The sequence below is a fragment of the Quercus suber genome, unplaced genomic scaffold (assembly GCF_002906115.3).
Source record: "Quercus suber isolate HL8 unplaced genomic scaffold, Cork oak 2.0 scaffold_112, whole genome shotgun sequence".
NCBI classification, from domain to species: Eukaryota; Viridiplantae; Streptophyta; class Magnoliopsida; order Fagales; family Fagaceae; genus Quercus; species Quercus suber.
The window spans coordinates 143,089-167,733 of record NW_027069577.1 but is presented as its reverse complement, the minus strand read 5'-3'; the positions used below and the strand labels follow the sequence as shown (position 1 = coordinate 167,733).

Sequence of the window (24,645 nt, the reverse complement as noted above, 5' to 3'; positions counted from 1 at the left end):
TTATATTATGAGAAATTCTGGTGCCATACCTAATTACACAACCTTATCCACAACTCACCAACGTGACAAGTTGTGATTGGTAGAAGGGTGATAGTGGGTCTATATGAAGACACCTCTCTACCAACCACAACACATGGACGAATTGTGAAAAAATTTATTGTATAATTAAGTGTGGCACCAGAATTTTTCTTATATGATAGTTGTAAACTTGTAGTATGTTTTTGTTTAGTCTATCAAGTTTTTGGGTTTAAACTATTATTCAATGCATTAATATAGTGTGTTTTTTTTTTAAATCATTACTAAGTGGGACCTATTGATTTTATATATAAAATTGTAACAGGCGCAGAAGCTATAACTACTAAGAATTGTTTTTGTGGCCATAGATATTCTTGCGTAGAAGCTATAACTACTAAGAGCTGGAAAGGTACTGCGAATTGTTTTTGTGGTCATAGATATATATATATATATATATTTTGTCTTTTGTGCAAGGATAAATTAGGTGTTTCAAGTCATTATTAATCCAAAAAAATTGAAAGTTCCCGGGGGGTAGGGAAACCCAACAGTGACATGTATTCAAAAATATAATGATCTCAATAGTTACAGTGCACCCAAACCTCGACCTTCACATCAAGCTTTCAGTCTCAGACTCATAAGCGATAAACTCCACCATGTCAATGATGTCATCCCCAACCAAATCCACAAATAAAGCCTAAGCCTTCAAAAGTCTAATCACACCTTCCATCTCCAAATCCACAAACCAATACTAGCTAGCAACAATCAACCATGACTCTGAACTCAGATTTCCTCCAGAGCCTTAGCAATGGAAATGACCCAGTTTCACGTTCACTGCTTCTCTCTCTTCTTCTTGTTATCTTGACTCTCTCTTGGTAGGCATGGGTCACGATTCACTCCTCCAAATCTAACAAAACGACGCCGACTGCTACTCCGCCGCCGCCGCCAGGTCCACGTGGCATCCCGTTGTTCGGAAACCTCCTCTCCCTCGAACCGGAGCTTCACTCTTACTTCGCGGGCCTGGCCCATATCTACGGGCCCATATTCAAGCTTCGGCTCGGCAACAAGGTTGGCATCGTGATGAGCTCACCTTCCATGGCTCGCCAAGTGCTCAAAGACCAGGACGTCACCTTTGCGAACCGTGACATAACCGAAGCGGGTCGGGCTGCAACCTATGGTGGATCCGATATAGCGTGGAGCTCATACGGGCCAGAGTGGCGGATGTTGAGAAAAGTTTGTGCGCTCAAGTTGCTTAGTAATATCACGTTGGACTCCTTTTACATGCTTCGTCGTAAACATGTTAGAGAAACCGCTGGGTACTTGTATAGTCGGGTCGGGTCACCCGTGAACGTTGGGGAGCAAATGTTCTTAACGATGTTGAACCTGATTACCAACATGTTGTGGGGTGGGACAGTGGAGGAGGATGGGGCTAGTGAAACCGCTGGGTACTTGTATAGTCGGGTCGGGTCACCCGTGAACGTTGGGGAGCAAATGTTCTTAACGATGTTGAACCTGATTACCAACATGTTGTGGGGTGGGACAGTGGAGGAGGATGGGGCTAGGCTAGGGGCTGATTTCAGAGAAGTGGTGTTAGGGATGACGGAGCTTTTGGGGAAGCCCAACATCTCGGATTTTTATCCGGGTTTGGCCCGGTTTGACTTGCAAGGCATACGGAAGAAGATGGACGGGTTGGCCCGACGGTTTGATCGGATCTTTGATGTTATGATTGATCAAAGGCTGAAGATTGATCAAGAAGGTGGGAGCAGAGAGTCAGGTAGTAAGGACTTTTTGCAGTTTTTGTTGAAATTGAAGGATGAAGGTGATTCCAACACCCCTTTGACCATGATCCACCTCAAGGCCTTGCTTATGGTACGTTCTTTTCATTCACAATCAAATCGTAGTAGTAAATAATTTGATCGGAAAAAAAAAGTAGTAAATTAAATAACAAAATATGTCTTAGCCAAAAAAGAAAGAATGAAATAAAATATGAGATAAAAATTACTTGTAGATGGAGTTTACCGGTTAAGGTTTTAATGTTTTATGTTGGGGACCTTAGAAAATAAAAGGTTTATGCCGGGTAGGTTTATCTTTTTTATTTTTCTAGTTAGGTAATATACTTGTTTTGAATTAAAAAGACACATCAGAGCTTATATTCATTGAAATATTTAGTAAGGTATTATTTAATAGAACAACCCTCGCAGTAAATGAGCTGAGCATTGTCAAGTTTTCTAGTTAGGTAATATACTTGTTTTGAATTAAAAGACACATCAGAGCTTATATTCATTGAAGTATTTAGTAAGCTAATATTTAATAGAACAACCCTCAAGGGCAGTAAATGAGCTGAGCATTCAAGTAGTGAGGATTCAAATTTGGCTTAACTACTATTGTAAAATGTTCAAACTTGACTTGAGTTTGAATTAAACTTATAGATAATGTTTGAGATTGAGCTTGTCAAAAAGTCCTAAAATTTGAGTTTGGTTTGATTAATTAGTTAAGTCAAGCTTGAGCTCAATATCAAGCATTTGGGCTTGTAATTCAATATAGATACATTATCAAACTCATATCAAGCTTATTATTAAGCCTATTTGGTTTAGATAAGCAATCCCAACTCCCAATTGCTTAAGGTTAGTAAGATATGAGTTTAATTGTCAAACTCATATCAAGCTTATTACCAAGCCAATAAACAATCTAGGCTCAGCTTATTTTGTATCGAACCCTAATGTTTATGAGCCTGTTAATGAACTTTTTTTTTTTTTTGGGGTTTAATTCATTTATTATACAAGCCTAAAACTAAGATTCAAGCTTAACTTGTTTAGAAAAATATTTATATAAATGAATTTTTTATGGAGCTAAGCTCAAACTATTTATGAATGGCCCGATATATTTATAGCCCTAATTAAAAGATGAGTCCGAATTTGGTAAGAATGGGGTGTAAAACCCATGTTTTACATCATCCAATAAGAAATTGTAACATCAGTATTTTACTTAAAATTCAATACATCCTACCACATCTAATAATATCTTAATAAACTTCCAATTTGGTTGGAATTATATATGGGTATTAGAATTGATTGACTGTGGTTGTACTTATTTTTAAATATGTGACAAGATGATGTGACATATTAGGATTGGAAGGATAAAACATGAGTTTTACACCACACCCTTATTGAATTTAATCTCTTTAAAGATTAGTCATTATTAATTGGGTGAAGTTTGTCGTTGTCTCTACAAATTTCAGTTGAGAGACGTCTCTATACGTCGACATATAGATTATAGTCATGACTTATGATAAAAGGCAATAAACTGAAGTGTCGGCAAGGTAGGATTCAGATCCTCTAGATTTTCTGAGGTACTCTATCAAATAGGTTTCCTTAAATCTTAACAATTCTTTAATGATTTGATGGTTTGGATTTTGCCATGTCAGCATTTCACTAACAGTAATCTTAATTATTTTGTTTATAACATTATTTTATCATTTTAAGAGTATTGTTAGTAGAATGTTGACATGACAAAATTTAGACCCTTAAATCATAAAAGAGTGCTTAGGACTTAAAGAAATCTATTTGACTGAGTATTCTAAGAAATCTAGAGGATCTGAATTTGGCAAGGCAATAATCCATCCATGCAAGAAAGACATTTAAAGGAGATGTGATATCAAAGTTGTGCTAGTTGACGGAGTCACAGCCTTTAGTAGAGAAATTTGATCTTGCTTATGCACCTAAAGCTAGACCTATGTATGTCTAGATTGACAATGCTTGCATAAAGTAAAATTTAAGAGATTTGAGAAAATTACACTTTAACTTCTTAAACTATACTTCATTTTAAACTTACTTCTCTAAACTTTACCCCCATTAAATTATCATTTGCACCCATTCCATAGGTAATAGTTTGGGGGAGTAAATGTGCATTCTCATAGTTTAAAGGATAAGTGTAAAAAGGGGTATAGTTTAGAGAGATCAAATATAATTTTCCCTTTTAAGGCTTGAGAGAGAACGAAGTCAACATTTTGACAATAAAAGGTCTAACTTGCTCTGCCCACCCATTTAGCATTAAAGGATGACAAGTAATTGTCTGTAGATAGCATCTTCAAACTCATCCTCTATCTTTTTATAGGCTATAACTGTTAGATTACATGTTCTTATTATATTTTTCATACTTGTAATTTCAATAAAATTGAAGATTAATAGCTATGTTATCAATCAAATGTATATTTCAAGAACCTTGACACCTAGGTCCTAGGGCAGAGGAAAAATTTAAAAAAAAAAAAAAAAATCAAATTGTTTGGCACTCTGTTAATTGTTTGCTTGCTTGCTTGCTTACTACATTGTAATTTCTATAATTTTAAAAAGTGTATGGACCATATCAAGTGGAATTATTGGAGCGGCTGAACGAGAAATATATTATACAGCTGTTATTCTTTGTTTACAAGATTTTGATTTTCCTTTTATGATATTTCTATGTGAATAATGTTATAGACTTTTTTTATCATCGGTGAAATATTTATAATTTTATATCACTAAGTGGTGAGCCCCATATGTCACAGGGAGTCCCCATACGCAAGGCTCCCACTTAAAAACAACATTATCTTTCAAATTATGACATTGATATTACAATTGATTTGATTTGTTTGGTTTGGTGGCTAAATTGTCCAAGGAGGCATCCGCATGCCATAATCTAGTGTACATTGTAAACAGGATATGGTGGTAGGTGGGACAGACACATCCTCCCATACAATTGAGTTTGCCATGGCCGAAATTATGAACAAACCTGAGGTGATGAGGAAAACCCAACAAGAATTGGAGGTTGTAGTTGGCAAGGATAGCATTGTAGAAGAGTCTCATATTCACAAATTACCATACTTATATGCTGTGATGAAAGAAACACTGCGATTACACCCAGCCCTGCCATTATTAGTTTTGGGAAAATCCATTAAATTTTGATCCAGAGAGGTTCTTGAAGAGTAAATGGGACTATAGTGGAAGTGACTTCAATTATTTTCCATTTGGGTCTGGTCGGAGAATATGTGCTGGAACAGCAATGGCTGAGAGGATGGTGATGTATTCCCTTGCTACACTCTTGCATTCTTTTGATTGGAAATTGCCCCAGGGAGAGAAGTTGGACCTTATAGAAAAGTTTGGGATTGTACTAAAAAAGAAGACCGCTCTTGTTGCAATACCTACCCCAAGGTTAACCGATCCATCTATGTATGAGTAAGTTAGAAGTGTATTTGCTTTTGATATGATGAGTGGAATTGCAAGTTTGCAATATCCGTATTACTACAAGAGAGAAATAAGTTCACAGGCACATCTCTTTTAATAATGACTGACATGCCATGTAGCGATTGGTACATCATAAATGTGATATCAGTGATGAGCTCAGATGAAAGTAGTGTTACTTAAAACAATTGTGAAAAGGGAGTACCTTTCTAGTCTTATCTTTTGAATTTCCAAAACCGACCTCCACTTTATACACTAATAAAAAATTTAAGATGCCTTTAGAGCGTTGGGGTGAGTGTTCAAGAAAATTTTTGATGTTTAGGAAAAAAAAAAAACTCACGTTGATTAGGAGTGTGCTACCTTTTTTTAGGAGTGTGCTACCTTTTTTTAGTTTAAATATTTGTGTCCCTTCTTTTGGCATTTTTAGATATTAGGTTTTGTTTTGGGGTTGATATTGTTTCAAGTTGGAGATATTTCACATTGATTAGGAGTGTATTTCTTTTTTAGTTTAAATATTCTTGTGGAGGATTTTTTTTCAGCACAATCCAATACATTACATATGTAGAAGTCAATCCAACCCGATCCATGGTGGGTTAGACATAAATTTTCATATCTTGTAAAAATTGATTTTTCATCTACTACTTACACCATTTTATTTCAATAAATCATTACACTTCACATATGTTCTTAAATTATACTAATTTTTGAAATACTAATATAAATAAAACAACAAAATTTAAATAATTATAACTAATTAATGTCGCAAAAGCTACAAGAAAACAAACATGTTACTTTCTAAATGGAAAAAGAAACATGTTAACTTCTGAATGAAAACCTCAAATCTATAGGGGTTTCTTGAATCCACAAGGTGATAGGGTTTTGGAATTCATCGGCGAAAAATTGACAAAGTTTATATTTTTTTTAAAATCTGAAAAACTAAACTATCTTAGAGGTTACAATATGTTTAAATAGTAAAAAATAGACCCTATGGCGGCTAGAAAAACGCCTAGAAACCCTAATTCACGCTAATCACGTAATTAGATGGCAAAATAGTAATTTTTGCCAAAATAGCAAAATTTATATAATTGGGAAAATTGAAAATACTGTCTCTAAGAGACGTCTCAAAACAGTCAGGACCTTATTCTGATTTTTAAACTAAAAATTATTAAAGAAAAACAAATATTACTAAAAATTGCAAAAGCACTATTTTCGAGGCCTTAACGAAGGAATTCGCCTAAATTTGGGCAACCCTCAAGTTAACTCGAGTCTGGATCAGAATATCGTTATTCTTCAACCTGCTAAATTTCATGCAATTCTAACATCGTCGCCCTAATGGCTTCTATGGCACCCCCTTAATCTTGCGTCGTGACTTTCGGCGCCTTTACTACTCCAAGAATGCTTGTGCTATATATTCTACATCACGGACACACAATGTGTGTGGGGAGTTGGGTTGAAAAAACTATCTAATAGAATTTGACCCACCATGAGTTAAAAAAATAAAAAGAAACAAATTCAATCCAACCCATTAACCAATGAAAAGCCAATTTGAGGCCTTGAATTGGGTTACATTAGATCGGTTTTATTGAATTGGTGGGTTGGATGTACCACCCTAACTGCTAGAGGCTTTAGCATATTTGGTGCTTAGCTTCAGAAGCTTTATATTTATTTTTTTTATTTTTTTGAGAATCAGTTTAGCATAGTTTTATTCCAAAGCGGATAAATCAACTCCAAGGAAAATGGCTTTTTTTAATTTTTTGGGTCGATAATGTGAAAGTTGAAAACTTGATTAATGTAAATTATAAAACAAAGGATCTAGTCTAGTCTTAATTATTTCCATGCGTTCTCTCAATCTTCAGGCATTGGCCACGTAATGCAGTTGCTGACGGGTGGAGTCAACGACTTAGGTAGCTCTAGTGAGTACTAGCGTGTCAATTTTGTACTTCAGAATTGGAAGTGCCTTTATTCTTAGAGCATTCTCGTCAGCTCTCTCATAAAAAAATGACATTTTGACACACCAAAAACTTATTTTATCATTTTAGCACATCATTTTACAATATTTCATTTATCAGATGTTCTATTCTTCCATTCTATACATTAAAATAATATTTACTACACATTAAAATAATATATTATCTCAAATCCCAGCTAATATACAAACACCAAAAACTCAGTGGCAGTTGCCACCAACCAACCAACAACCACCGCTACAACCACCACCAACAGCACATCAACCGCCACAAACTACGCCAGCAATCACTGGATCCTCCAACAAATTCCAAATCCAAAAACCTCAACAAAAGAGAGAGAGAGAGAGAGAGAGAGAAAAAAAAAAAAAAAAAACTCAACCAACCAAAAAATAAAGAATAAAATGCTGACCCAAACTCAACCAACGATCGGTGACGGCTGTGGAGGTCGGGGACGTGATTAGCGGCGAGGACTAGTGAGATCAGCGGCGAGGACTGATGAGATCAATGACGAGGACTGGCGAGATCGCGGCGAGGATGGAGAGCTTGGGCGGTCTGTCTCTCGGCGTGGTGAGATCGGCGTGGAGAGACCGGTGATGGCGAGATCGGTGTGGCAAGCTCGATGATGGCGAGTCGGAATGGCCAGACGGTGATGAGAACGCCAGACGGGCAGAGAGAGATGGGTTGCAGACGGAGAGAGAGAAAGAGATGGGTGAGATGGGAAAGAGCATCTGATTGGAGGAGAGAGAAGAAACGAATAAAATAAGCCAAAAAATGTTTGGCATTTCTATCCGTACGCTCTCAAAAATGAGAGCGTACTATAGCATATTTCATAATTTTGAAACATTTAGCACACCTAATGAGTGTTCGTTTTTGTGTTTGATGTGACAAATGTGCCAAATATTTGGCATTTGGCACATTTGAGAGAGCTGATGAGAATGCTCTTAGATAAGCTACTTTTTCTGCTAAGACCATTTTCATCAAGAAAGTCAAAGAGAGTGTTTGGTATATGTACTTAAAAATATGTGTGAAAATATATGTAGGTGAAAAAATGTGTAGAAATATATATAATGTTGTTTAAAAACTAAAAATATGTGTTTGGGTAGGTGTACCAAACGGAGCCAAAATTTTTAGTATTTAACATCTCAAAACACTACTTTAACAATTTTAACATCTCATTTTACAGTTTAACATCTCATTTTACAGTATACAAAACATCAAAAGTTCTATTTTTTTTTAAACTTCATTTAAATATTACTATTTTTATTCTCTCACTACATTTCTTTCTCTCTCTATTCTTATTCGTGTCTCTCTCTTTCTCTGAAGAAACCCACCACTTTATTCTTAATCCAAGCAAACCACAGCCACAACCACAGTCACGGCTAGCCACTGCCAGCCACTACCACCAAAAAAAAAAAAAAAAAAAAAAAAAAAAAAANCCACCACCTGACCCACGACCCACACTGCCTACCGATCCAAACCCATCACCTAACCCACAACTCCAAAACCACCACCTAACCCACGACCCACACAGCTCACCGATCCAAACCCACACCACCATGATCTCCGATCTCCGCCAATCCACGCTGTGACCATGCCATGACCACTTCGAATCCAACCCAGCTCCGGTGCAAGCCTTAAACGAGAGAAAGAGATATGAGATAAGAGAGGGAGGAGCTCTGTGTGTGTGTGTGTGTGTGTGTGTGTGTGTGTGTGTGTGTGTGTGAGAGAGAGAGAGAGGGTAGATGACATAAGTGAGTGTTAGGACATATATGATTCACTTGTTAGGAACATATGTCACTATTTTATGTAATTGGCTAATCATTTGACAAAACGCACTTTACTTGTAATTGAGTAAATTTAGGATGTATTTAATACTTCAAGGAACTAGAGTTCAAATCTAGTATTGAAAACATGTAAGTATGTCCAAGAAACAAGTGAAGAAGTGCTTATTCATTAAAGCTCGACAGCTGCTCGACAGATAGCTATCGAGGTATCTATCGAGGTTACGGGAATTCAGATTTTCAGATCTGATTTTCGGCCCATGTTTTTATGCTTATGTAAGGTTTTTTTTCTCACAACCCTAGACTTATATAAGGCTTATTTTAGAGGCCATCACATAAGAGAATACAATGAGAACATATGCAAAAGTTAACAAATGCCTTATTCTCTCTGAAAGAAGCTACTACGTCTTTGCGCATTAGGGTTTTGTAACTAAGTGCTTTTTGATCTTCATTGTTGATGAAGTGAAAAACTTTGCAGCCAACATCTTCTTCAAGTTGGTGAGTTAGTTATGTACTAGGAGCTGTGCATCATTGGTTAGTCATGTACTGGGATTTGCGCATCAAAAAGGGTGGCGTTCATATATTGAAGAGTTAAGAGGTTCTGAAGCGGTAGAAGGTTTCTGCTGTAAATTCATCTACGAGGATTATAGAGTCTAGGGACAAAAATTTTGTACTAGATTTGAAACTTCTCTTTACTATAGTAGATTACTTTTCGGGAAGGTTTCCTCCCAGGTTTTTTTAATTGTGAAACTAGTTTGTTTCATTGGTTTCCCTGAGTCATCATATCTTATCTTATTTATTTTTCCGCTGCATAATTTTGACATGATATTGATGTTTGTTGGTTTTAACAAGGTTTATTCATAATAAATCTAATTAACAACTTGGGTTTAAATCTTGTTAATTCTATTAATCAGGGTCTAAATTTCCCAATAGTGAGAGTGATAGAAAACAAAAGGTGAAAAAGAATAAAAGATAAATTTTTGATTTAGAATTGTGCTACAATGCCATCATACATTTAGGATGGCACTGTAACACAATTGCAAATTTTTTTGCAATTCCAAGATTTTGTAAGACTGGATAATGGGTTATTTTTGTGCCTTGATACTAAAATATACCAACATATGGCGTATAGGAGACCAGATGTGAATGCTCTAATGCCACCAATGGAATGCTTTGGTACCCTTTTTCTTATTGAAGTTTTAGGTTTTTTTTATTTTTATTTTTATTTTTTTAAGAATATTAAATTTTTCAATGTGGTTATTAAAAACAATTGATAACAATGTTGTACTTGGTTGCTAATTAAATATTTACTTAAATATGGTATACAAATTACTTCTTATTGATGCATATATATATATATATATATAAAGATGAATGCATAATTTTTGTGATTATTTAACATATAAAGTTATTAGCAATGTGTATTTTTCTTTCCAAAAAATGTAAGATCTTACAATTTACAATCCGATCCTATGATCCATAATCCCATCTACCTCCTACAATTCTATGTAGGATCTCAATTTTGACAACCTTGACCTTAAGTATCATTATTTTTGCATTAAAGAATCTAATATGTGTTGACACCCATTTTACAACATACATTTAGCTTCATATGGGGGTTAAATGATCCTTTAACATCTCAAGGGTAAAATCATAATTTTAATTGTTAGACTTTTAAATTATCTTTGTAAAATATATTTTGAAATCTTAACAATCAAAACGATATGACTGGATCAAAAGTTGCGGCCAAATCAAGTTTTTACAATTGATAGACATCCCTACCATTAGAACTAGAAACTTATGATTATGGTTAGCTAATTGTGATTGGTCTTTTAAAGGATAATAATTAATTAATGAGGTGTCATAATAATATTGGTTTAGGCTGAGGAGAAGGGTGTTCTATTGCACATGGGATTATGATAATCTCATTTTCTAAAATAAGTGTTTAGTTAAAATAAATTATTTTATAAATATTCATTATTCTTTTTTTTTTTTTTTGGAGAAAATATTCATTATTCTTAGCTGGTCCCAAATCAAATGGTTAAATTTTAAGTTCAAAATTCGGATTGAAAAAAAAAAAAATTACCATAACACCATTACAAACGTTCAGAATCACAACAAGTTTCAAGTTCACATTGCAGTCATTTTGGACATAATACGTATCGAAATTAGCTCAAGCACAATTTTGGCGAAGTTGTAGAATTTTGAATTATCTTTCAAATGACACTAATTTCATATCAATCTGAAATTTTTGGGAAAAAAAATTATGGTCTAAATATAACAAATGCTCAACACTTTATTTTTTAGATATGATAGAATTTTAACTTATGATGTCGCTCTATTATGATCACTCTTTATCATCAAGCCATAACACTAATTGGTTTTTGATATAGGCAGGTTTGAAACTTAACTCTCTATTCGAAAATAATAAACTTTACCAGTTAGTTAGCTATAACTCACTTAAATATTAACCTTAGTTAGTGTATTTGTCAATTATTTAGTATAATATTAACACTTAGGTTAGTGTATTTGTCAATTATTTAGTATATTTTTTTGGCTTTAGTGTAAGCATTTCATTGTAATTATTCCTTACAATGGCCTCCCTCAAGCCAATAAAATCAGTGAACAAATCAAGCCCAAATGAACCCACCAAAATATAGAAAGTTTAAAGTTTAAACTCTAAAAACGACATTCTTTTAGCCTTTGCTGGACTTGGACTGTATAATTCTGAACATCAGCCCAAATAAATGGACATATCAAGCCCAAATGAACCCACCAAAATATCAGAAAGTTTATAACTTAAACAATAAAAACGACATTCTTTTAAGTTTTACCAATGAAATTCTATTTTATCTTAATCTAATAATTTATATGCGTGTGCCTTAAAATTTAAACTCTAGCTCCACCCCGTACAAACTCTAGTTCAATTATAAAATGAATATACCAAAGTGGAAGGTGGTCAAACTCAACAACATTAATCAGACAACTCACCGAGACATACGCCACCACTAACCACCTGACACTGCGAGAGCGATTATTGTGAAAGCTGTGTTCCTCACATCTATCTTCCTTTCTTTCCCGTGTTGACCCCACCACATCTCCGCACCATCCTAACCAATCCCTTCACGCCACATAACAAACAAAAATGACATTTCACAAACGTGGCAAGTCCCCATTGGTTATCCAATCGTAGTACCCTAAACTGAAATGTACTATAATATAAAGTATAAACAAAGCCAAATATTCAAAACACAAAAAATCAGCAAAATGGTGTCGCTTATTCATTTTCATCAAAATCAATCTCACTTTTACCTCTCACAGTTCTCACACACCCAAAAAAACTTAAGCCTTTCCTCACCGATCTCTGAAATTCCATAAAGTACAGAATAACCAAAAAGCGCTCGGAGATTCATAGCTCTCTCTGAAAATGGCTAGTGGTGGAGGTGGAGGTGGAGGACAGGATATGGAGATTCGAACCAGAAGATAGACTATGTGTTCAAGGTGGTGCTGATAGGTGACTCGGCGGTCGGGAAGTCTCAGATACTGGCTCGGTTCGCACGCAACGAGTTCAGTTTGGACTCCAAAGCCACCATCGGCGTAGAGTTCCAGACTCGCACTCTTGTCATTGAGCACAAGAGCGTCAAGGCTCAGATCTGGGACACTGCTGGTCAAGAACGGTACCTTATCTAGTCTAGAAACTTATACTACTTTTGCTTGATCCGTAGGGTTTTTATTTTTTTTGTTTAGTTTACTTTAGAGTTAGATCGATCTTGCATTTGTTAAAAATAATGTTAATGGATTTGTTTAGTTTAGTTTAGTTTAGTTTAGCTTTGGTTGAATCGCTTGTTTTTGTTTGTTGAAGTTTACTGATTTTGTTATCGTCGTATCTATTTTCATGCGGAGTTTTCGAAGTTCAAACCGAAGTGAAAATTTATCTCTGTAACTGATTTTTATTACTGATATATATATATATATATATATATATATATATATATTCCATGGTTATGATTTTATATTATTTTTATTTGTTGCTGATATTATAATTTTTGGAAGAACAAAACAAATGGGACTAAACTTTGAATTTAATATGAAGGACGAAGAGTATAATTTGAATATTATTTCCAATCTAGGCCGTATTAGAGTTTCTTAACGCTTTTGAATGTGTATGCTATCGTGAGGTTTATTTCAATTTTAGTATTAAGTATAATTGTAGATATTGATTATAATTTGTAAATCATTATATATTTTCAAAATAAAAGAATGGATTAGGATCGTTTAGACTTTTTATGGTTACTCGTAGAGTTTCTAAAATCTTATCCATCCATTTTGAAATGAATGGATTAAATTTTACCGCATCATGAGTAGTTAAACAGACATTGACCACCGGCATTTTGATATCTATTAAAATTTTGATTATATGGTAAAATCCAATTTCAAAATGGATGGAAAGGATTTTAAGAAATCCATGGTAGAGTTAGACTAAGAACTCTACAGGGTCTTAATCCACAAAAAGAAAAAGAAAAAAAGAAAAGAAATAGGAAGTCTGGAGTTGTTGAAATTTCTTGTCATTGTTTGGTTATGTAGCCATGTAGGTGTGGGTTGATTTTATAGATCAATTGTATGATTACACTTATCAATTGTATTAGGCTCCTATAGATATCTGGAAATGGACCCAGCATCACATGACTGACATGTTGAATGTTTATGAAGATTGATATTTTATTTGCAGACAAGTTCTCTGTCTTACCAGTATAAATGATTGCTCAATTATTAATGACGTGTCAAAATTCAATCCACTAATTTCAAAATGAATGGATATAGGCATATAGCTTTGTATTCTAAGAGTGAATTGTTGGAAAATGTTGAAATGTTACTGGACTAGATATAGCTTTGTATTCTACTTGATGAGAGAGAGCCTGTGCAAACCTTTTTGCCCATTTTTAAGTCTCATCTAAGTGTTGCCTGAATCACATTGTATTATCTGTGAAGTTATTTTAAAGAAATGTTGATTTAGTGCAAGTAATAATCATCTGATCAAGTTTTTTGGTGGATTGAGCAGATACAGAGCAGTTACAAGTGCATATTACAGGGGTGCTGTTGGGGCAATGCTGGTTTACGACATAACCAAACGCCAGACTTTTGATCACATACCTCGTTGGCTGGAAGAGCTGCGTAACCATGCGGACAAGAACATTGTCATCATTCTGATAGGGAACAAAACTGATCTCGAGAATCAGCGTGCAGTTCCTACAGAGGATGCCAAAGAATTTGCTCAGAAGGAAGGACTGTTTTTCTTGGAGACCTCGGCACTGGAAGCAACGAACGTTGAAACCGCCTTTTTGACTGTGTTGACAGAGATCTTTAACATTGTGAACAAGAAGAACCTAGTTGCTGATGAAAATCAAGGTAACGGGAACCCTGCATCTCTGGCTGGCAAGAAGATCCTTATCCCTGGTCCTGCACAAGTGATCCCAGCTAAGAGCAACATGTGCTGTAGATCATCGTGATTTGATTGAAGTGAGGTTTAAAAAGAGGGGAATCTTGGTTCTGTGTTCCTCATAGCAATTCTTTTAGGTGTGTGATGTGTTTCCTTTGTATATCTTTCAATGCTCAAGTTTAGTTTGCAGGAGGAAGCCAATTATATTCATGTTTTGAAATGGGAGAAAGAACTAAAGATGAAGCTAAGTTGCAGATTGCTTGTTACGTATTTGATGTCTCAAAACTTAAGTTAATGCTCTCTTTCAATCAATTTCACAATTCACAATTATTGTAAAATTTATGAATGCCTTTGAGAAAATTGCTAGTGTCTTGCACTCTTGATAAGGCCATGCTTAGGGTTAAATGCAAACATGAGCACAGCTACCTATCCTATTGCCGTTAAGGTGTGTATCTATGTGGATGGTTTGTTTGGATAGGTGTTTTCCATTAACTTGTTTATCTAAGTCCTCTATTGAGAGGATTTCAAATCTTTGTTTAAAGGAGTTGAATAGATTAATAAATACGTAGCATTATTTCTATATACATTTTAAGTAATAGTATGGGGTTTCAAATCTTAGATGTCTTTGTCGAAAACACTGGAAAATATCACTTGGAAATCTTAGATGTCTTTGTCGAAAACACTGGAAAATATCACTTGGCTTAAGGGTCATTTGAAAAAGACATATTTAAAAGTCATTTGTAAAATAATCTTTTAAATATATATATATTCTTGTTTTTGTTTTTAGATTTGGCTGTTGTTATGAAATTTATGAATTGGATTTGAAATTTATTAATATATGGATTTCAAATGATCAGAAGTAGAAGTAATTTCAAATCCTTCAAATCCATAATTTCAGGGGCTTTTGTTTGAGCAAAATTTCAAATCCATAATATCAGGGGCTTTTGTTTGAGAAAAATTTCAAAACTCGAATCACCATTTGTATATTGAATTACTCCGTATGTTACAATTTAATACTTAAAATTGTTCTTCAAATTCATTGGTTTTAAATCCTCCTATCCAAGCAGAACCATTCAGTAGGACTCCAAATCTATATTGGCAATTTGATACACACATCATGTTTGATGATTTAGTGTAACAATTGATGTCCAACTTTTTTTGGTCTACACAATAGTCAATACATGTTTTTCCACACGGATTTATTTAATAGATCATATTCTCATTTTCGAATGTATTGTCTTTTATTGAAACTAGCCGAAGATTCACGCAATGCGTGGGAATAAATAATTATTTTGTATTGTAATATAATATATAATTTTTTCTCTAAAATTTGTTGAAGATAATTTGTTCTCCCTAACAATTAGAAATATGAGCCCTAAAAATGCAATAAAAATGATAAATATTCAAAAGTCTGATTCAATCCACATTGTTTTATTCGGTCCATTCTATCATCTTCGGTCCAATTTAGTTCATTATGTCCACTAAAGTTCTATTCGCTCCACTTTGGTCCATTAGGCCTTATTTAGTCCACTTCGGTCCACATTGGCTCTATTCGATCCACATTTATCCTATTTTGTCCATTTCAGTTCTATTCTGTCCACTTTAGTCCTATTCAGTCTATTCCATCAAATTTGGTCATATTCGGTCCATTTTGGTCTTATTCAGTTCATTTTGTCTACTTTGGTTCTATTTGGACCTATTCGGTCCATGCTATCCGCTTTCGTCTACTTCAATTCTATTCGGGCTATTCGGTCCAATTTAGTCCTAATCTGTCTATTCTGTCCACTTTGGTTCTATTCAGTCCGTTTGGTCTACTTAGGTTCTATACAGTGTCAACTTCGGTCTTATTCGATCCAATTTGGTCCTATTCGGTCTATTCTGTCTACTCTGGTCCTAATTTGTCCATTAGTTTTTATTTGGTCCACTTTGCTCCTATTTGGTCTCCTTAGGTCTTATTCGGTCCACTTTTGTCCACTTTGGTCCAATTCGGTCTATTCGGACCATTTTGGTCCACTTTGATCTATTTTTGTACACTTACTGACTTACATAATGGGCAAAAACATGTTTGGGTTGAAAGCACAATTCTAAATCCAAATTTATTAAAAATATATATAAATCTCAAACTTGTAATATCTAAAATCTTAAGCATAGTATTTATTGTTACTACGTTTTTAGGATAGTTATTTGTTATAATGTCATCTATATATATATATATATATATATAACCGAAGCCTCTGAATATCTCACAATTTTCTACGTCAGCACAATATTTAAATAAAATTATTTTTGTTTAGTCTAAATTTAACAAGGAGTAAAATTCCATCTCTCTAACAAGTAGGCCTGTCCAACCAAACCGAAGATCCGACCCACCCGGCCAAACCGACCACACCCGAACCGTCCACCATCCGACCCGACTACTTGGTGGTCGGTAGTGGGTTCCTACCATCCCAAACCGATTCCGGCGGGTCGAGTGGCTGGTCTTCCCTTCCAAAATCCGATCCACCTGACCCAACCGTGATATATAACCTTCAGTGCTTAGTTAGTTCTCAGTTCTCTCACAGTATCATTCTTTCTCAATCTCTCAACATCTCTGACATGTGCCAATCTACACTGATATCTTAACATCGCTGAGTTTTCAATCTCCATCATCGCCGATTTGCGTCGAGCTCTCAACTCCGTCATTGCCGATCTGCACCAAGATCTCAACCTCCATCGCTGATCTGTGCTGATCTCTTAACCTCCATCATCATCGATCTACGATTCTCTTCCATTCACCATCGTCGATCTGCAATCTTTGCCATTCACCATCTCCGATATGCGAGTCAAGCTTGTAGTTTTCAGTAATTTTCTCTTTATTTCTTTGATTTAGTCTCATGTAAGTTCAGTTTCTATTTGTGTTCTTTGGATTTGTGGGTTAGTTTAGATCTGTTCTTTAGTGTAGATCTGTTCCTCAGAGATGGGTCCTTTTATTGGGTTTGTAGATCTATTCTTCAGTATAGATTTTTTTTTTTCAAATTTGTGAAATTTGTGGTCTTTGATCTTTCTTTCGATCGAAATCGGATCCGACCGCTGCGCAATCGAGTCTAATCCGACTCGGCCCGAGATTTTTCACGGTCGGTGGATGGTCCGCTGTCCTACCACCAAACCAGATCAGGTCAGTTCCGGGTTAAGCACAAACCTAAACCAAACCGACCCATGGACACCCCTACCAATAAGTCCAATTTAAACTCAAACTCATCTTTATCATTTTTTTTAACTATATAATGCATGTTTGTTTTGTATGGCACCAACACAAACATAAAGCCTTTTAGGTTTTCTTTCTTTCACACAAAGTCACAAAAACCTCACTGTACGACACCAAGCCACCAACACATGTATTAAAACTCATTAGTATCTCTGCCTCTTTCTCCTCTCTCCTAGGTGAAGGTTGTTTTTCCACTCTCCCTTTGTTTTCCTCTTGGTGTTTAAATTTTAGAAATTATTTGTTTAATATTTCTTGGAATTGTTTATATATAGATTGCTTTGATTGCCCTCTTCACTGAATTTGCTTCCCTTTCTCTCTCTTCTACATCCTCCTTTTGTAAGTTTATCATATTTTTTAATGAATTGTTGGTTTAATTTTTTTTTTTTTTAATTTAGGTTTTGAACGATAAAATAGACTTTGCAAAGTCTTACTGCTTGTTGTCCATAGCCAACAAGAGTTATAGTACATGAGCCATGGGTGCACATGGGGATGTGCCCAGGGATGCTCTTCTTTTCCACTATCTTTACGAAGTTATAATATTGCGGTATTCAAGTAGAGCAGTTTGTTTCAACAAGTCTCTTTTTTATTTATTATATTATTCATAGGTTTTTTGACATCTATATTAATTGAGATTTATTTGATTTTAGGTCTTATTCTTTTCTGGACTAATTGATCATGGATTGTTCATTTTATTTAAATAAAATTATTTTTGTTTAGTCCAAACTTAACAAGGAGTGAAACTATATCTCTCTAACAAGTCTAACTTAAACTCAAACTCAAACATTGATAATTTATCTCCAAATTTGCGAGGTTAATCATGAACACTATAAAAACAAAGCAAACCCCAATATTTTTTTTTAAGGCAAGTAGAGGTATGAGCTCTTCTTATATTATTTTCTTCTCCTCTACTTTGTTTTTAAAAAAAAAACATTTATTTTATGGTTATTCATGTATTTTTTAAAAAAGTAATTTTTGTACACGAGCCACTTTTTACAAGATTAAAAAGCTTGCAATAATTGAAATTATTCTTTTGAATTTAACCCATCTTTCTCTTATATTTGTCTATTGTTTAGTCATATATATTTTGTTTTGTTTCAATAATTTCTAAGTAGTGAACCATCTGATTCTTTAATATTTTTTGATCTTTCAGAAGTTTTAATATCTGAATTTTTGAGTTATTTTTTTGCAATATCTGAAACTGTCTGACAAATTTTTTGTATGCTATTGCACGTTCAAGCAATAGTTTCTTCATCAAATTGTAACAAAAATTAAAGTAGTACAAGAGCAAATCATGTAATGGTGTAGTTTCTTAAAAATTTTATAAAATCTAGTCTACCTCACAAATAGGTAGGTTCCCGTGCATAGTACGGGTTAGTAACTAGTTACTTTTAAAAATGAACTGCAGGTTGATTATATATTTAAGCAATATATATATATTTATAATTTTTATTTAAATAAATTATTCAAATTATTCATTATCTTAAAATAGATTATTACAATAATCAAAACTCATACGAACTTAATTTGAATATGCAGACACTAACTCATATCAAACTTGAAAGTACTCTATCATTAGGTATTGGTTATCAAATCAACCATGTAATCACTAATTTATCATTCTATTTATTCATACTACTTCATCAACATCAAATCTTGTTTTATGAACTGACATTCTTGTAAAGTTGTCATGTGATTTTTTAAAACAATTTTCACATTTCTAGTCATCTCTGTAAGCCTTCTGCTGCCAAAGACTTGCTAGAAAAACTCTTTAAGTGGCTTTTTTTTTTTTTTAACATTTTTTTTTTATACCAAAAAAGGGAGATTACAAAAGAGCTGGGTTCATCCAGCAATGTTTAACAAGCACTTGAATTACCTTTTTAGCTACATTACATAAGGACTTAAGCAGCAAATGGGGAACTAAGATCATGTGACAAAGGAGACCATTTTGTACAAGAAAATTTAGATCAGCAAGTCAGGAGTGAGTCTGCCAATTAGAAGCCTTCCTGGTGTTGAAGGTCTTGACCAAACCTCTGCTATCACTTAGGAACAAAATACTATGAAACCCATGATGAGTTGCTCTAAGACAAGCATCCACCACAACTTCAAGCAAAAGTCCAGATGCTGCTCCAACTAGTCTACTATTAACAACAAGGAACACACTATCTCCCTATATGTTGACAGCTTCAAAAACAAAAGCACTCCTATTCTTCTTCTTGTCTCTGAACCCAATGACTTTGATAATTAATTGCCAAGATCCTGCTGTGGATTGGAGTGGAGTTGTTGATTTTCTTGGGGACAAGTTTGAGATGAGCTATTTTTGAGAATGCATCCTTATACCTGCAAGATAGAGATTGCACCATGAGAATTACATTCATAGGATTAGGAGAAATACCCTCATGAACAACTTTATTCATGTGATTCAAATAGACCACAAGGTTGTGAATAATGCTTGCAGATAGTTCATAATAGTAGGGTCCTTGCTATTGTGCATATTGATGACCCCAGTTAGCCACTGCTGAATAGACATGTTGTTGAAGTCAGAAGAGTTGATGGCCAAAGTGGTGCCATGCCAGCAAGCTCTAGAGAAGGAGCATAAAAGAAATAAATAAGTGCCGGTCTCCTCATGCTCATTACAGAAAGGACAATTGGAATCAACTGAAATTCCTCTGTGTCTTAGATTGGAAAAGGTAGGTAAGCTGTCAAGAAGTAATTTCCACACAAAGGTGTTTATTTTGGTTTTCACTTTCCAAAGTTTGGACCACACCACCTGATTATGATGATTGTGATCAATAGGCTGCAATTGCTTCGAGTTAAGGATCTCATAGGCCTTCTTAACATTATACACCCAATCAAAAGAGTTTTTCTAAACCAATTTGTCATGAACAGCATTTGTTTTAGAAATGGGAAATTGAAAGATTTGTCTAGCCAAAGAAGGAGGGTAGAGAGCTCTGACTAGATCACGGTTCCAAGAGGCAAATGTGTGATTAATTAAGTCTCCCATAGTTCTAGTAGGGATTTTCTGGTCCTGAAGGTTAAGAGGAGACCATTGAGAGGGATATTGTATCCATCACCAATCCACCATCTTCCTTCCCTCAAAGCTAGACAATCCTGTTTAATGATGTTTTTCCAAAACCATGAATGGTGTGGTTCAGGGTAGCAGTCCTGAATTGGTCCTCTAGGGAAATACTTTGCTTTGTAGTTCTTGGCTAGAAGAGATTGGGGATTATGGTGAATTTTCTAGAACTGACTTATTATCCTTTTCGAAAACGAAAAGAGAGTCATCCACAAAAAGGAGATGTGTAAAGGAGAGACCATTCCTACCAATCTTCACACCTTGTAACTGATTCTGACTTTCAGCTTACAATAAGGCAATAGAAAGGATATTGGCACAAAACAGGAATAAATAGGGAGAGAGAGGATCCCCCTGTCTTCATCCTTGGGAAGGCTTAAAAGAAGATGTTAAATTCCCATTAACAAGCAAAGTATAACTAACAGAAGTACACTTTCCATTATCCACTGAATCCACCTATCCTCAAACTTCATAACAGTTAGGACAGCCTTAAGAAAAGTCCAATCAACCCTATCATAGGCCTTATATCAATTTTAAGAACTCCAAAGCAAGCTTGTCTTCCTTTTTTCTTCCTAAGAGCATCAAGAATCTCATGAGCAATTAGAATATTATCAGTAATGTTTCTGCCATTAATGAAAGCATTTTGATAGGGTGTTATAAGGCTGTCCATGAGAGGTTTGAGTCTATTCACTAGGATTTTGGACATGACTTTGTAAATAACATTACAAAGACTAATGGGCCTAAAGTGAGAGACATCATCAAGGAAAGGAATCTTGGGGATAAGAGTGATGAAGGTATGGTTAAGAGGTTTAAAAAAATACCCTGAGTGGAAGAAAGCTTGAACAGTGTTTATGACATCCCACTTAATATTGCCCCAAAAATCTTGAAAGAAAAAATTTGGAAGACCATCAGGTCCAGGTGCATTGTGAGAGCCAAGTTGGAAGACAGTGTGTTCAATCTCAACAGGTGTAATAGGAGCATTAAGAAGGCTTCTATGCTGATCAGAGAGAGAAGGGATAGGCAAGGATTGAAGGTCTTGAACAATACCAAGAAAGTTGGACTGATTATTATTACCAAAACAATTTTTGAAATGCCCAACCAAAATACTTTCAATGTCCATCAAATTATCTATGATGTTTTCATCAGAATCTTTGATTTGTAAAATCTTGTTTTTGGCTCTTCTTTGCTTTACAATAGTCTGAAAAAATTTTGTATTCCCGTCTCCTTGTAGTATCCACTTAGCTCTAGCCTTTTGTGCCCACATTAGTTCTTCCTTATTCATCAAGTCTTCAGTTCACATCTGAGTTGCCTCTCCTTCCTAACATCCTCAATAGAACCAAAGGAATTTTGAATCTGCTGCAACTGAGCCTGCTTAAACTTATTATCCCTCTCTACCTTCCCAAATACATATTTGTTCCATTCAACTGTAGTTTTCTTGACATTTAAGATTCTACACCTTAATTGAGCAGCTCTAGATCCTGTTGACTTTGCAGACCAGGCTTGTTGTATCATACTCTTACAATTGGGGTGTTTAGTCCACATAAGTTCAAATCTAAAGAGTCTTGATCTGAAGGGGGTTTGGAATTCAAAATCCAAAAGGATTAGGCCATGATCCGATCTAATTATTGGGAGATTTCTAAAAGAGTAAAGAGGGTACATATTGACCCACTCCACAAAAGCAAAAGCCTTATTGAGTCTCTCCATAACAAGCTCATTCCCCTCTCTATTATTCATCCAAGTGTGTTTCCGCCTTGAAGCAGCCAAATCACACAATTGGAGATGGGATATGACTTGTTGAAAAAGCTTTGCACCCATAATACTACCTTGTGAGAAGGAAAACTTTTCCTCATTATTTAAAAACTGGTTGAAGTCCCCTCTACATAACCAGCTAGGATGGGTAGAAGCTTTAAGGGAAGACAGTTGTTACCAAACCTCCTCCCTTCTATCATGTTCAGGGTGTCCATAAACAAAACTAATAGAAATAGGGAAACCCTTATTATCCAAAAGATCAATGTGAATTAGATGATTAGAAACAAAAATAATCTTAAGATTAGGTTTATTCATCCAAGCTAAGATCAAACCCCCACTAAAACCCACTCTAGGAACTTCCCATCCATCTGAAAAACCACATCTAGTCCATACATCTTTCCCTTTGCCTTCTACTAATTTAGTTTCCATAAGAAACATGATATCAAGTTTAAACTCATGGGCTTTTTTTTGGCATTGTAGAATTGGAGAGGGCTTGCCCAAACCTCCGCAATTTTAACTTAGGATCCTCATGGCTGTTGGGGAAGATGATTAGGTCAGCTTCCCAGCACCTCTTTGGATAAAATGGAGCTTCCTCATTTGTATAACAAGCAGAATCAAAATTAGAAGATGGAGGTTCAAAGGTATCAAAATTGGTACCTTCCCTTGAGAAGAATCCACAAAGAAGCTCTTGACTTTTATTCAAATCTTCCCCACACTACAGATTAAGAGATTGACCCGGATCAAAAGTAACTGAAGTAGGGGAGGGTGGCCTAGGCCAAGGTTTGTAATTTCAGTATTACAGATGTTGCTTAGCCCAGTGTCCAAGCTAACTGTACAATTGTGGGCAGACTCCATCTTTGGTTTATTATCCGCTAAGTATTGGGTCCAAGACTCATCCTGGACCAAGTCTTGAGGCCTTCTAATCTGAGGCTCAGCACTAGAGTCACCAACTTCAAATCTAAGTCTATTTCTATCCATTCTTTGGACTAAATTGTCAATAAAAAGATCAGGTACCACAGGTGTTTGTCCCCTACTCCATGCATCCCTACGTACCCAATCAAGGCAGTCTTCATTTAGCCTATCTAAATTGAATAGAAGCACTGTCTCATCATTGTCAGTATCAAAGTTGGACCTCGAATTCTTTCTTAAGGTACCATTTGTCATGAAAGGGCCATTTTCACCTACCCAAGTCCAATACATATTGGATTCTGAAGGTAAAGCACATGGAGGACACAGGGTAAAGGTAGCAGAACTCTTAGGATTGTGTTCAGGAGGTTGAGAGGTATGCATAGTATGGTCTAGGTTGTGGTTAGGAGAATTGACAGGATTAGGAGGATGATAAGGGAAGGAGGCAGGGGAATTGAGGGGAGTTTGAGAAATGGGATGATTACTTAAGGATAGGGATAAAATTGTTGAATTAAGAGTTGTATGTTCATGTTCAAGTTGTGTGGGGTCCATAGGATGTTGAGATGAAAAAATACTCGGTGGATTAGGAATGTGTGGAGTCTCTAGGTCAGGAAACAAGTGCAGATTTTCATCTTGGAGGTGTTCAGGGTTTGAGGGGTTAGGAACAGGGGAAGCAGGGGTTGAATCAAAGTGTGCATGTGAGTGATGAGGTTGTTGAAGGTTACCATACCTTACTTGGGTAGTCCACCGCCTTCTTCTGTTATAGAAAGCCCTTAGCTTGTTGTGAAACTGAGGTTCTAATGAATCAAACCCAAAATGGACCTAGTGCATGCGTTAGATCCGGTTTATCTGACGGATAAGCATTCTCTCGATCTCATCCATACTCTCATTGCACTGACCCTTCATGTGATCAGTTAAACCACACCGAGTGCAAAGCTTGTGTACCCGTTCATATCGACACTGCACCCAAGTCCAAGTGCCATCATCAAGATTTAGCATGAAACCTACCGTTAATGGCATCCAAGGATCAACTCGAACCCTCACTCTCAAAAATATAATATTTCTGGGAATACAGTCCTTCCAATCCACTCTTTCCAAAATGCCCATAATTTGACCCATGCGTTCTGCCAACTCAAGATATTGATACTCTAGAGCAAGTCCATGTAATGGAACCCATATAGAAACGTAATTGAGTTGTAAACGACTTAGTACCAAGTTAGGTCACCATTTCTCCAAAACCAAAAGTGCACCATCTACAGCCCA

At 35.4% G+C, this 24,645-nt stretch overlaps 3 protein-coding genes across 3 annotated transcripts; 2 read left to right on the top strand and 1 right to left on the bottom strand.

Moving 5' to 3' along the window:
• The first annotated feature begins 602 nt into the window (after positions 1 to 602).
• On the top strand, positions 603 to 5,513 carry LOC111996564 (flavonoid 3'-monooxygenase CYP75B137). Its single transcript, XM_065775466.1, is given in 4 exon segments — positions 603 to 1,440; positions 1,561 to 1,881; positions 4,707 to 4,927; positions 4,929 to 5,513. Coding segments are annotated over 4 exon segments (1,497 nt in total). The 5' UTR covers positions 603 to 783; the 3' UTR covers positions 5,227 to 5,513.
• Positions 5,514 to 12,222: 6,709 nt separating this feature from the next.
• On the top strand, positions 12,223 to 14,751 carry LOC111994613 (ras-related protein Rab11A). Its single transcript, XM_024026499.2, is given in 3 exon segments — positions 12,223 to 12,433; positions 12,436 to 12,653; positions 14,036 to 14,751. Coding segments are annotated over 3 exon segments (696 nt in total). The 5' UTR covers positions 12,223 to 12,403; the 3' UTR covers positions 14,484 to 14,751.
• Positions 14,752 to 22,008: 7,257 nt separating this feature from the next.
• Positions 22,009 to 22,542, bottom strand: LOC112012646 (uncharacterized). Its single transcript, XM_024045024.1, has one exon. It carries the CDS (start codon positions 22,540 to 22,542, stop codon positions 22,009 to 22,011), a length of 534 nt encoding a protein of 177 aa, XP_023900792.1.
• Positions 22,543 to 24,645: the final 2,103 nt, after the last annotated feature.